General features: G+C 35.8%; 1 protein-coding gene across 8 annotated transcripts in view; it reads left to right on the top strand.

Moving 5' to 3' along the window:
* Pka-R2 (cAMP-dependent protein kinase type II regulatory subunit) overlaps positions 1–12,679 on the top strand; it is a 405,682-nt gene that overhangs the window by 381,468 nt on the left and 11,535 nt on the right. Inside the window, exon 10 of one of the 8 annotated variants that reach the window (XM_067775449.1) lies at positions 3,579–6,230. The exons of the other annotated variants lie outside the window; for them this stretch is intronic. Coding sequence (XP_067631550.1) covers positions 3,579–3,706 — 128 coding nt within the window. The 3' untranslated portion in view covers positions 3,707–6,230. Of the gene's footprint in view, positions 1–3,578; positions 6,231–12,679 lie in introns of those variants that run through there. 8 annotated transcript variants of the gene reach the window in all.

The following is a 12,679-nucleotide window of genomic DNA, read 5'->3' as shown; positions in this document are numbered from 1 at the left end:
TTGGTTGTATTAATTTATTTAAAATCCGTTTTAACAAGCCAACCTAATATAAACGCACTCAAGTCATTTTCTGTCAAAAATGTCTCATGCACATACAACTTGTATGAGAGCAACCCAAATTGAATTTGCTGTGTGAAAACCTAACTCGATTTGCAATTTTTGTTCTGCATGACATTTAGATTTGACGTTTGCATACATGCTTTACGTTGTCGCAACGCGTGTTATTTGGGTTAGGGCAAAAAACGCCGGTTGTTTGGGTGCGTTAAAAAAACGCAGTGCGGTTTTATTAGTTTGGCTTGTAATACATCTCATTGAGTGTAATACGAGACTGAATATAATGTCGTCAGCCAGTTAATAATATATATCATAATATCTCAGAAAATTAGAATTTCACATTACATCAGTTTACATAAAAGGTACAAATTTTTTTTTTATTCCCATTTTGGTTCGAATATTCTTTATACTAAATTAAATTAATGTATAACATTCAATCTACTCCGGTAAACAAACTTAAACATTCATTTTTTATATCCAAGTATAAAAATTGCAGATTCGCTTATAAAAAATAAATTAAAGCGATCGCTAATAGCCCCGATTCAAAAATCGCCATATCTATTTGTGATAGCTCAAAATCGCTGTATCGTCCATCACTACTCCCAAATAGCATACCTAAAATAGTGTCCTACCATACCATAAATAGTGTCCTACACTTACGCACGAAGAAAATACAAGAGAAATTCATTGCGTGGTGCCCCGATATGAACCTTAAAGAGTCACAGTCAAGAAAATAACTGTGAAAGTGTCCATAATTATAGCGCATACAATCGCGAAATTGTTCGCAGATAAACCCGCAATGATCCAAAAAAAAAAGAGCAATATACTGCATTTTTTAAAAAGATGGGAGCAATACTTCCTTGAAAACTTCTTTACGAAATGATCCATTAATGGTCTTGAAATATTTTCTAAAACAAACTCGAAATGATCCTTCGATAGTTCAAAAATATCCTATAGCATTCCTTCCGATACAGTCGCTTAATGATCTCGGGGATACATTCACGAAAACAAGCAGCAAATTGATGCGAAACAGTCCCGAAGGGATCTCGCTCACAACCCCTAGACGGTCCCGAAAAAAAGAATTATAACTTGGCGCGACTTACCTCCAATTATTAGATCTAGGCTGAGCGTCACTTCCAATTTGTGCTCTACTTATTTTTCTGCTTCTTTTTAATGTTTCCTACAAATTGGCGGGACGGGACCTACATATTTTTGCCGACTCCTAACGGTGTCTGCAAGGCAGATAAATTTTCACTGATACGTTTTCATGGCCAAATCACTGCCGAGGAGCGAGTCTGCTTAGACAAATTTTTTTCGTATTAAAACAACGTTTTTCTAAATTTTCGGTGGCTTTTGCCCGGGACTTGATCCCAGAACTTTCCTCCAGCCGCCGAAATTATCTCTAACAGATTGAAATATCCCCTAAAAGCGCCCTTAAACAATTCCGACACCGCCTCTAAATAGTTCTGAAATAAGTTAACAATAGCTGCCGAAAGAATCCCGAAACAAATGCGGAGAAAACCGTGAATTGATCTGCAAATAGCCTCCAATTAATCCGGAAATGCTCCCATACATATATACATCTGTACATACATTTATTACAAATGTGAAAGATGGGTTGTCTGGATGCTTCGATTCTTTTTAACTCAATCACACCATAACGGGTGAACAAATTCGAGGAAGCTTGGCGGAAATGTCGTGAAATTATCCCGAAATAGCTCTCAAATTATGCCAAAAACAATCCCGTAATAAACCGCACTTAGTCTTATTTAATTGACTCCTAACTGTTTTAATGATTATGGCCGTCCAAAGAGGCGCGCTTCGTGGGGTTAACTGGCGCTAATTGGTCACACCAAGGGTATTTAAATTGTTTCCCATATGGCTCTTCCAGTTGAGTGGGGTCCGCCCTCCTCCTCTGCTTCTGTAGAAGTTTTCGATGAAAATACTTTCAGCATCATCTTTCATGCGCATAACATGGCCTAGCCAGCAGCCGCTGCGTTTTAATTCGCTGGACTATGTTGATGTCTGCGAAATGAAAATCATTTGGAAATAGCCCTGAGTCGATCCAGAAAACAGTCCGAAATGATGACAGAAAAAATCCCAAAATTATCTGGAAATAAAATAAGTGTAGAGCCTTCCAATTATGTTTCGTAAAATATAGTACATCTTTCCACAATGTTTTTGTTGTTGTTGTAGCGATAAGGACACTCCCCGAAGGCCTTGGAGAGTGTTATCGATGTTGACGGTTCTTTGCCGGATGCAGATCCGGTACCTTCTTGTACCAAGCCTGACCATCTCGGGAACGATTTGATATGAACACATGCGACCTTCTAGGCCATATCGCCCTTCCACCCCCTAAATCTACGAGGAGTTCGTGGTAGCCAGAGCCTCGGCTGTTAATGAAACAGCATTCGCCACGGATAGGTGAGGTTGACAATTGGGTTGGATAAGCTATATATTGCGCTGGCAACCCCTTGAAAGGGTTGCGCTACACAAACTTTTGAATTTATTTGGTATTTTAGTCGCCTCTTACGACAGGCATACCTACCGTGGGTATATACAAACCCCCCTAACCCGCTGGGGTTTCCACACTATTGTCTATCACTATGTCAAATCAAAGATCAACGTCTAGATATAGGCGGATAAGGCTACAGCAGGTGAGATTATACCTGTAAATCTCTTTAAAGAACATACTTTGTATGTATGCTAATTAAAATACATATATGCAGCAGAAAGCAATTGGACAAAAGTTGTACAACAACAACACGTGACTTGGGTTGAGCCTGTTTGTGAACAGATCGACAAAGTTATCGAAAAACGAAAATTGATAGTTTGATTGATTGTACTCAAATTACGGTTAAGGTACGATATGCAAAACAAAAACGGCAATGCGATAAAGAGAAACGCTACCGCTAGATGTGAATACAAAACAAAGATAGAAACTGAAAAGTCTTAGCGAAATGCAACCGCTTCAAGGATTCCGCTTATCTTTGTTGCATAACAAAACAAGGACAGTATCCCAAACTATATTTAATCAACGATTGTGGTAGAAAGTTTTACTTCAAACCCCGATGCATAAATTTGCATTGATTGATGATGGTGAATTTAAACTTGAAATTTGTTAAATTCCTTTTATGTATAAGTTTTGTTTTCTTGCTTTTTCGTAAGTGTAGTAGTAGCTATAATTTTAAACTTTCATTTTTCCCATATACCTAGACATTTCCTTATTAATTAATTTGTTTGTTTTTTCTTTTTTTAATTTTTCCCTTCCAAAACATAATTTTTAACAATTTTTTTTATTCACTATGCTTTAAAATAATTATATTTAATTTCGTATACTTTTAAAATGCGTTATTTTAAAATTTTCATTTATTGCTTTGTTAAAATAAATCAAATTTTAAACCCTTAATTTATTCTACCGCTTGTGCTTGTTAAATCTTTTACCCTTATCTTTTGTATCTTTCTACAAATGTACATATGTATGTGTGTATGTATGTTTGCTTGCATAAATATCGTAATTTTAGTTTTAGATAAAATTTGCTTTGAGCGTATGTTAGGCAAATGTGCCAATTTATTAGAGAGTGGCATTAGTGCTTACCGTTATTTGGATGATGATTTACGTATTTACTTTGATAATTTGAAAATATCGTAAGAAAAACATTGTAGTGCCATAAAAATGCGCTTCGTCGCTTTAGTGCGGTTTTCACCGTCTCCAGTTAGCGCTAACTGGTACTTTATCTGACATATCGGCGAACAAGTGCAGCCAACGTTAACCGAAGATGGTGAAATCGGTCCTTAGAGTGTAAACTTGCTAAGTCAGATTTTTTTCAAAAATTACTTTCGAATTTTTTATTTATTTATTTTTTTTTTTTTTAGCTGGAGAAGGAAGCTAGTTCCTTTCCTATCTAAACAGAACGTTGCCCTTATTTCATATTACTCTACTTTCCTCAGGAGATAACCCAGCGGTTTGCGGTGGTCTGGCTGTCGGCAAAGATCGTTATATTGGTGTCAGGGACCAAACTGTACTGGAGTAGTATGGCTGCTCTTTGTATGGCATACCCTTCCACCTAAAAGACTCAGCATAAGTCAGGAAGTCGGTACATTTGATTTACCTGCAGCTAATTTGGGTACAGTCCGGCTCCAGTTCCCTTTTTCATTTCCAAGCCAAAAGTGTAGCTTTTAATGTCCTTACACTAATTAATAATTGTGTAGCTTTTAATGTCCTTAGACTAGGCTTCTCTCCCATTCCTTTAACGAAGGATATATTATGTTCTGCACCTGGAAGTCAACCACCGCCATGAAATGGTCAGTATCAAACGTTAGGTCAGTTATGATCCCGCTTAGTCGTCCCTTTCCATATCCTGTATAATCGTCCCTTGCCTTTATTTGGTTAGTTTCTACATGTTGAATTCTATTTGACGTAGAGTTTCTTCCTTTCGCGGCCAAAACCCTGCTCGAACGCTTGCAAAGTTGAGTGAAAAGTTACGTTTAAACCCTTTTCCCCAGTCCATATCAAAATACCGCATAGTGCCGTTTCCAAGAGCTGGCTCATCATTGGCAGGGCTTTTCATGTGGTCAGAACCACTAAGTCGTCAGCGTATGTGACTACACTAGGTTCTTCTGCCCTGAAGATTGCTAGAACTTCCTTAACTACCAATATCTATAGAGAGGGCGATATCATTAAGGCGGCCTGAGGGGTGCCTCTGGTAGCTATTTTACATACTGAGCCAGCTCTTAAAGTTGCGTTGGCTGATACTACTCATGAGCATAGAATCGATCCATACAACTATAAAGTTTAGAGTCAATTCGTATATGTGGCCTGCAGATGGCCCCTGTTTGAACGTCGTTGAAGGCACCCTAAATGTTGCCAGCATATACTCTTTGCAGTTCAGTGATTTCTTGCTGGCGCTGACTACATCATAAAAGGCGCTTTTCACCAATTCGCTTTCATCCAACAGAAGTGAGCGTTTTCTCTTAAATGCAGGTCAATAAGTCTATTTGGATTTCGAGTAGTTTAGTTTCCCTGCCTTACGAATTAACACCACCTGTACAATTTTCCAGGTTTCTAGAGCAGTATAGCCATTTTGTGGCATCTTGAAAATATACTATTGTAACGAATTTACTGCAATTCCCCTTATTTGCAATTTTCTGTTAGCGTTCGAATCACTAAACTGTTGAATGAATAACACCACTATTCAATAATGCAAAATGGCCTTTATTAAAGTACTTTCAAAAATAACACTGCTATTGCTCGACATATGGAGTGCTTAAATCAAACTGATTGTCGCGCCTCTACTGTTGCTGCCTTTTATACTCTATGATTTCTTGTTCGCATCTTCTAGGCGCTTCCATATCCAGAATCACCTAGTTGGTTATCTGCTATAAATTTCTCAGCTTTAACTATAGATGCATAATTTTTATAGCTTCTCTCACAGATCATGCGCGTGTGTTTGTGAGTAATATTTGCATAATTATTTCATAATTTCAGGAGTATCTCATATATATGCATGTTGTTGTGCGTTGCTTCTCTGCTGCGTGTACGTACATATGTGTAGACATAATGATTAATTTGGTTATGTGCATACAAGTCACTATTTAGCATCGGCTTAGAGATGACAGTACCCCTTAGTGTTGCTAATATTCGTAACACTATGTAGATGGGGTATCATTTTGTCACGCGCGGCATGCAATATGGATGGTATCACTCCATCCAGTACCGCCGATTTAAAAGGTTCGCAAGATTTGATAGCCCATAGTATCTTATGTTTGTCTACAATACTTGCGACGTTGATATCCGGAGAACAAGCGCGGATGTCTTTCATAGTAATGCTCGTCGCATCCGTGAATCACGGTAAGTATGTCTCTATAAATACCTCACAAGTTCCCTGGCTGACGGCGGTCTATATGCCATCAGACTTCTTTACGCCACTTGGGGCTAAGTTTCACACAGTTAGCTTATTGCGTCATTTGTTGATTAGCCATGCTACTCAACTTTATATTGAGCCTTTTTTCTATTATTTTAGCAGGTTTACACACTAAGCCAACGATTTGCCTTTTTTTCTTTTACTTAAGTTATCCTATATATACAACTTTTATAGCTTGTAATTTCATTTGTTATTTACTTGTAATGCTTTCTAATAAAATTGAATTTAATAAAATTTCAAAATAAACAAAAATTTTTATCAAAATTTAACAAAATTAATTTCAATTTATATTATTTATTATTTAATCGATATATCAATCAATTATCATCATTAAATGTGTGTGCAAAGATTTGGAAAAAAGTGCTTTCGAGCGTATTCTTGGCTTCCTTTCGGATGTACTCAAACGCAATGCTGAAATTTACGAAGAACAATTATCAAATCTGGCACGCGAAAATACTTATACTTAATTTTCGCTTTTTCATATTATTATGTGGTTTTATGTAGGTGTCATTATGTCTTGTTAAAATTTTTCATTCATTGCTAGTAACGTGATCCTCGACGCAACAGAATAATAAGCAAGTAATTTTTTTTAACCAACCAATTACACCCCAACATATCTGTGCTACATGAAGAGACGGCTACCGGTGCGTATACGTAACTTTTTTGTAATTATCTGCAATAAAAGATATAAAAGATTTACAAATGAATAAGGGTGTTGAGAAAATATTATTATTTAAGAAATATGGAGCTTTACTAGCAATGAGTCTAAAATCACGCATATTTCTTTTGTTCATTTAATAATAAAAATTATAATTTCTTAACAGATGTTGTTTATAGTATAATATAGTAACATAAAGGCTATTTATTAGTTTTTTACAAATTTTCGATTTACAGAAATTCAAGCATCATTTATAATAGCTTAAGTTAAATTTTTTAATCCATTTGTGGCCCATTTACACATATTGAGGCCACATTAAATTAAAGTCACTGAAAACCTGTAAGGAAAGAGTTAATTATATGGAAAAGCTATATTCTCATTGATTCTTTATAAGTACAGGTCTTATTGAAGTTGTTGTAACTTCATGGTTAAAGCGCGCTAACCGAACAAACATTTATGTTAGAGAACGATAATAATACCAATCGATTTCTAATGTAATTTTCTACAAACACTCTCCGAAGGTTTTGGGGAGTGTTATCAATATTGGTGGTTCTCTACAGGATATAGATCCGGTACGGTAACAAGCACCATTAAAGTACAACCACGACCATATCGAGAACCATTTAATATAACCACATTGAACCTCGGCAAAGCCTCGGTTGCTCTAAAACACAGGATTCACCACGGGTAGTGAGGTTGACAATTGGGTTGGAGAAGCAATAAATTGCGCTGGCAACCCCTGAAAGGCTTGTGCAGCACAACCCAACGACTGGGGTTAGGGCGCTTAGAATATACCCCATATACGATATCGAGAAAAGTGTTAGAATTCTAATCGAATTCCAACTTCAATTTCTATTATATTTCTAATGTGAATTTTCAAACGAAGCTGAATTAAAAGCAATTATTTATTACGAATATATTTCAAAGGCTTCCTATAATAATTTAAAGCCTAAATTAAACGAAATTTTCGCTTTCACTTATTTCTTTATTATTGAAAATATGAATTGTTTGCTCACTATCCCTCTTCAACTTTTTTTTATTCATCTTCACTTCTTTCAATTATTACAAATGAAAAATTGATTTTGGAACTACCAATATTTTGGCACAACTTTTCACGTTCTTTAAACAACATCGTATTTCTAGTGTTTCTCAAATCGTTCTCTAATAGAATTCTAATCTAGTTCTCTAACCTAGTTTTCGATTAGAGATGCATTAGAGAACTACATTAGAACTCTTATGTAAAAGCACAATATTTTTAACGCTAGAAACTTAGTTTGCTGGGTAACTGAGGAAGTTGACGAAATATCTCAATCTCGGCAACAAGTTAGTTATTCATTTACTTATTACTACATCATATAGAGGAAATTTTAGGTGTTGAACATTTTCAGGTTCTATCAAAATGGGATAGTTGTTACGAAAAGCCTTTTATTTACCTGGTCAGTTGTTGCGGAGATGCATCATGTAGTGGTTAAACCTGCCGACAATTATAAATTGACCGTGAAATACCTCGTAACACAAAGTTTTATTTCAATATCGCAAAATATTCAGGGATTGGTGTGAGTACAAACAATTGGTTGACAGTTGCTCATACCTATAGGGATAAATTCCATCAATTTTCCTTTTCGTTACCACCAAAGTTGGAATAGTTGTCCCTTATTCCCAGAGTTGTAAAATATTGTCACCACCTTAGATTTAAATTAAAATTTGATTGCAATCACGTTTTTCTTAAAATCTTTATTGAAAAATTATTGCTTTAAAATAACGATCTAAAATCATTAGTATGTTTATGATTGCAATCATTTTTCTGCTACAATCATTGCTTGCAGCTAAAATCATTCTATACAAGTTGTAATTATAATCAAACTACAAAATGCGATCATTTTGATTTTTTTTTTTTTGTAAAACTGTAATACGGTACCATTAGATAAGAGCACAGTTGTGCTGTTATTTATAAATTTCAAAATCACAAAAAAAAAATATAATTTGGTTGCAATAAATTATTGTAAATAGATTTTAGATTGTAAAAAAGGCAACCAAATTTGATCACAAACAAATAAGCAAGGAAATCGTTCATTGTAAATGAAATTTGGACAGCTTCATTGAACAGTCTAACTAAGCTTTATTTACAGTTCTGGTACGTTATGTCTATTGAATGGTAATGAAGTTTAAATATGCTATTCCTAGGGATTCCTTTTAAATTCCTTATTTTTTGTGCTAAATATCACCTTATTAATACTATAATGATAACGATATCGGCCAGGAATGATAATTCCGGCTTAAATATGATCTGAACCCAAATAAATTCCAACGTAGTTCCAAAGGACCCCAAGTAATCCTGAATAATTACTTTTATGCCGAACCGATACAGATATGTTACAAAATAAAACTAAACAAATAATTACTAAAAATTAATTTTTTAATGGATATTAATTCGTGGCTATCCCTGTGACCCTCTTATATTTTAAGATCTTTCCTTTCAAGAAAGAGGCCTTTTAGATTCGGATGAGATTGGTCTCCCTCCATTAGTCGGTCTTTTTTATAAAAAAAAAAAATTGTAAAACTCAGAAACTGCGGCTACTTAAGCTTACCTAGTCTATCTCAGGCTTACTTACACTTTGAATTTATCTTATACAGTCTGAATATGTGTGAATGGGTAGTTTTATACAGCAAGTTTAAGAATGTTTTATTAAGGATTAATTTAATACGTACGTGATTAAGCTCGTAAGCCATCTTATTATAAGCACACATATAGGTTTTACTTAGCTTACCCTGTCACAATTCATGCCATCATTCAATTGGAAGGGAATTTGGAAAAAAAAGTTCCATTGGTAAGACGCCAAAAAATAAGAAAAAATATAAAAAATATATACACAAAATGGCGCATGTTCATGCAAATACTGATAAATGCGGTAAAAGTAACACAAACAAGACACTAAAGACCCAGAGAAACACAAATAAGACTTAACCCCTTAACACTAATGCATCACCAACATATTATGTATAGCATTAATAAAGCAGTATACAAAACGAGCTTCGTAAAGAACGTTTTTATTGGCATATTTATGGTCTAACACATCTGTGTTCCTTTTTATTTGCATTTGTATCTTTGTGCCACATGTAATAAATCTAATAAATCTTCAAAATTTACAGCTTTGATGTCCAAGACGATATATACTTTTTAAAGCAGTGGTTTTCAAACCTTTTGAAGTTGCGACCCAAATATGGTTTAGAAAAAAATCTGAATGACCTACCAACTTCGCGAATCACATTGTCAAAAATGAATGTTCCCCAGCAAACATCAATAAAACAGTCAGGGTCCTTGACATACAAGCAAAAGGCCAACGTCGAAACGTACTTGAAAACATGGAAATATACCAACAGAATATATTCGACGGTAGAATAATAAATTAACAGATAAACACGCACCAAAGCAACAAATCCACAAAGAAGGTGAAACAATTACAATTACTGACTTTTACCTGCCTCTCGATCAGTAAACACCGCCCTCGGTTCTGAATTAACACACACCACATACAATAAAATAATATAATAAATATATAAATGTACACAAGCATCAATTTTGACAATACCTGCTCATGTATCTAGGAACTATAAATACAAGACAAACGATAACAATAGATCACAACGAAAATCGACACTGATGGCAAAACGCCGAAACCGGTTATTCTCGAAACCAAATTTGATAAGGGATGACGGAAAATCGTTCCAATATACATCATTTATCCACCCTGTCGGAAAATCAAAAAAAAAAAAAAAAAAAATGTATTAAATATTATAATAATCTAGCGCATTATTACCACGGGATGACTTAGACCGAGATTCTGTTCAAATTTGTGCGTGCTATTCTTAGTATTTCCATGCGTATTGGCATGACCAGATGGATTTTTTCTGAGAAGATTTTATACCTATATATGCCTTTAGTGTTTTATGGCATTTTTTTTTCTGAAATTAGAGTCACTCTTTGGTTCTTCTCAGCTCTCCAGTGAGTTTGTGTGTTCCTTTCATAAAATATTTTTAACTCAATAACAAAAGGAGTCTCATTACATTCAACCAAAATCAATTTTAGATAGCGCCAAAAGTTAGAATTCAAGAGGGCCGCATGAGTGCTAAATTTTTTCCAGAAAGAAGTAAGTCATTAAAATAGCGCCCGAAAATTATACCGAAAAATGCGGTGACAGACGGAAGGTTTTACTTCTTTTTTAGGGGTAAACTTCTGTAAAAACGAAAACGGCGACCTCGTAGCCAATGTGCAGATAGTACTTAGATTATGGAGGGAATACTTCTCTGCTATTTTAAATATATACGGCGATATACCGTACAGGGACGATGAACCCGATCCCGCAATCGATGATTAAGGAATTAACGAGAGAACGAAAATCGACACTGATGGCACAACGCCGAAACCGGTTTGTCTCAAAACCAAATTAGACAAGGGATGACGGAAAATCGTTCCAATATACATTATTTATCCACCCTGTAGGAAAATCAACAAAACAAAATAAGTGAATTAACGTTCCCCACCCGATTACGAATAAGTCAATAGCAAAAATACAACAAGTCCGCGAGCGCTGATGGATTTCCTGCGGAGCTGCCCACAGGAAGAAAGATCCTGCCAACTGCTCCAATTATCACATAAAAGTGTATTATGCGAAAGACTGTAGCCCACAGTGAATCGGCTGATTGAACATTATCAGTGCATCTTCAGACCTGGTAAATCTACCATCGACCAAATTTTTACCATGCGCCTGGAAAAAACGCGAAAAAAGAATTGACACAAATCACCCCTGCGCAGATTTTAAAGTCGCATTCGACAGAACAAAAGCAGCTATATGACGCTATGTCTGAATTTGGTTTTTCCGCAAAACTTACATGGCCGTGCAAAATGACGGTGAGCAACACCATCAGCTCAGTCAGAATTGGGAAGGATTTCTCCGAGCCCTTCGCAACTAAACGAGGTTTCAGATAGAGTGACCTATCGGATTTCTTTAATTATACTAGCTGCAGAATTTAACCGCTCTGGAAAAGCGTACAATTACTGGCGTGTGCCGACGACTTTGGTATCATCGGCTCGAACACCCGCGCCATAAATTCTGCTAACTCCAAAGTGGAAAAAGAAGAGAAAAGGAAAGGGTTTGATGGTGAATGAGGACAAAACGAAGAACCTGCTGCCATCAAGCAAGGAGTCAGCAAATTTTTGCGTGAGCATTTTCAAAATAGTAAAAGACTTCGCTTATTTGGAATCACTCTTGACAATACTAGCTACTTTGGACTAGGTAGGCAATTGAAAAGTTAAGTCCTCTCTCGGAAAACGAAAATCGGTCTCTACAAGTCACTTATCGTACAATATATTGCTATATTGTGCAGAAGCATGGGCTATAACATAAGATGAAGCGACACTGGGAGTGTCTTAGAGAAAATTACTTCGAAAGATTTACGAACGCATTGGCGACGGCCGGTACCGAAGAAGATTTAATGATAATCTGTACGAGCTTTACGCAGACATCAACATAGTCCAGCGAATTAAAATGCAGCGGCTAATCAGGCTAGGCTATGTTATGCGAATGAAAGATATAGCTCTGGCTAGGATTGTGTTTTTTTATCGTAACCTGGCTATGGAAGCATAGGAAGAGTGAGCCCCACAACGTTCGTGGGACCAGGTGAAAAACGTTTTAAATTCCCTTGGTGTGACCAATTGGCGCCAGTTAACGAAGTGCGCCTTGTTGGACGGCCATAATCATTTAAACGGTTAAGCGTCAGTTAGATTTCTTTACAAATGGCGATAAAACAAAAAAAATTAACTACTTTTTATGTGATTGTTAGATGTGGAATATTTAATTTTTAATGTACAAAAAAATATTTCTATTCAAGCAAAAGAAAGTTTGTTGCAAGATAATTTTAACTTCGTTAGACTCGAAAAAGAGTGCCGTGTACCACCGAGGGGTTGAGACCCACAGTTTGAAACCTACTGCTTTAAGGGCATTACTTTGACCCACCACCTTTGATTTTTCCGTAATTTATTGTT

This window comes from Eurosta solidaginis, chromosome 3, assembly GCF_040869045.1.
Source record: "Eurosta solidaginis isolate ZX-2024a chromosome 3, ASM4086904v1, whole genome shotgun sequence".
NCBI classification, from domain to species: domain Eukaryota; kingdom Metazoa; phylum Arthropoda; class Insecta; order Diptera; family Tephritidae; genus Eurosta; species Eurosta solidaginis.
The sequence above is the reverse complement of the archived record's forward strand: the minus strand, read 5'-3'. Positions and strand labels throughout refer to the sequence as shown.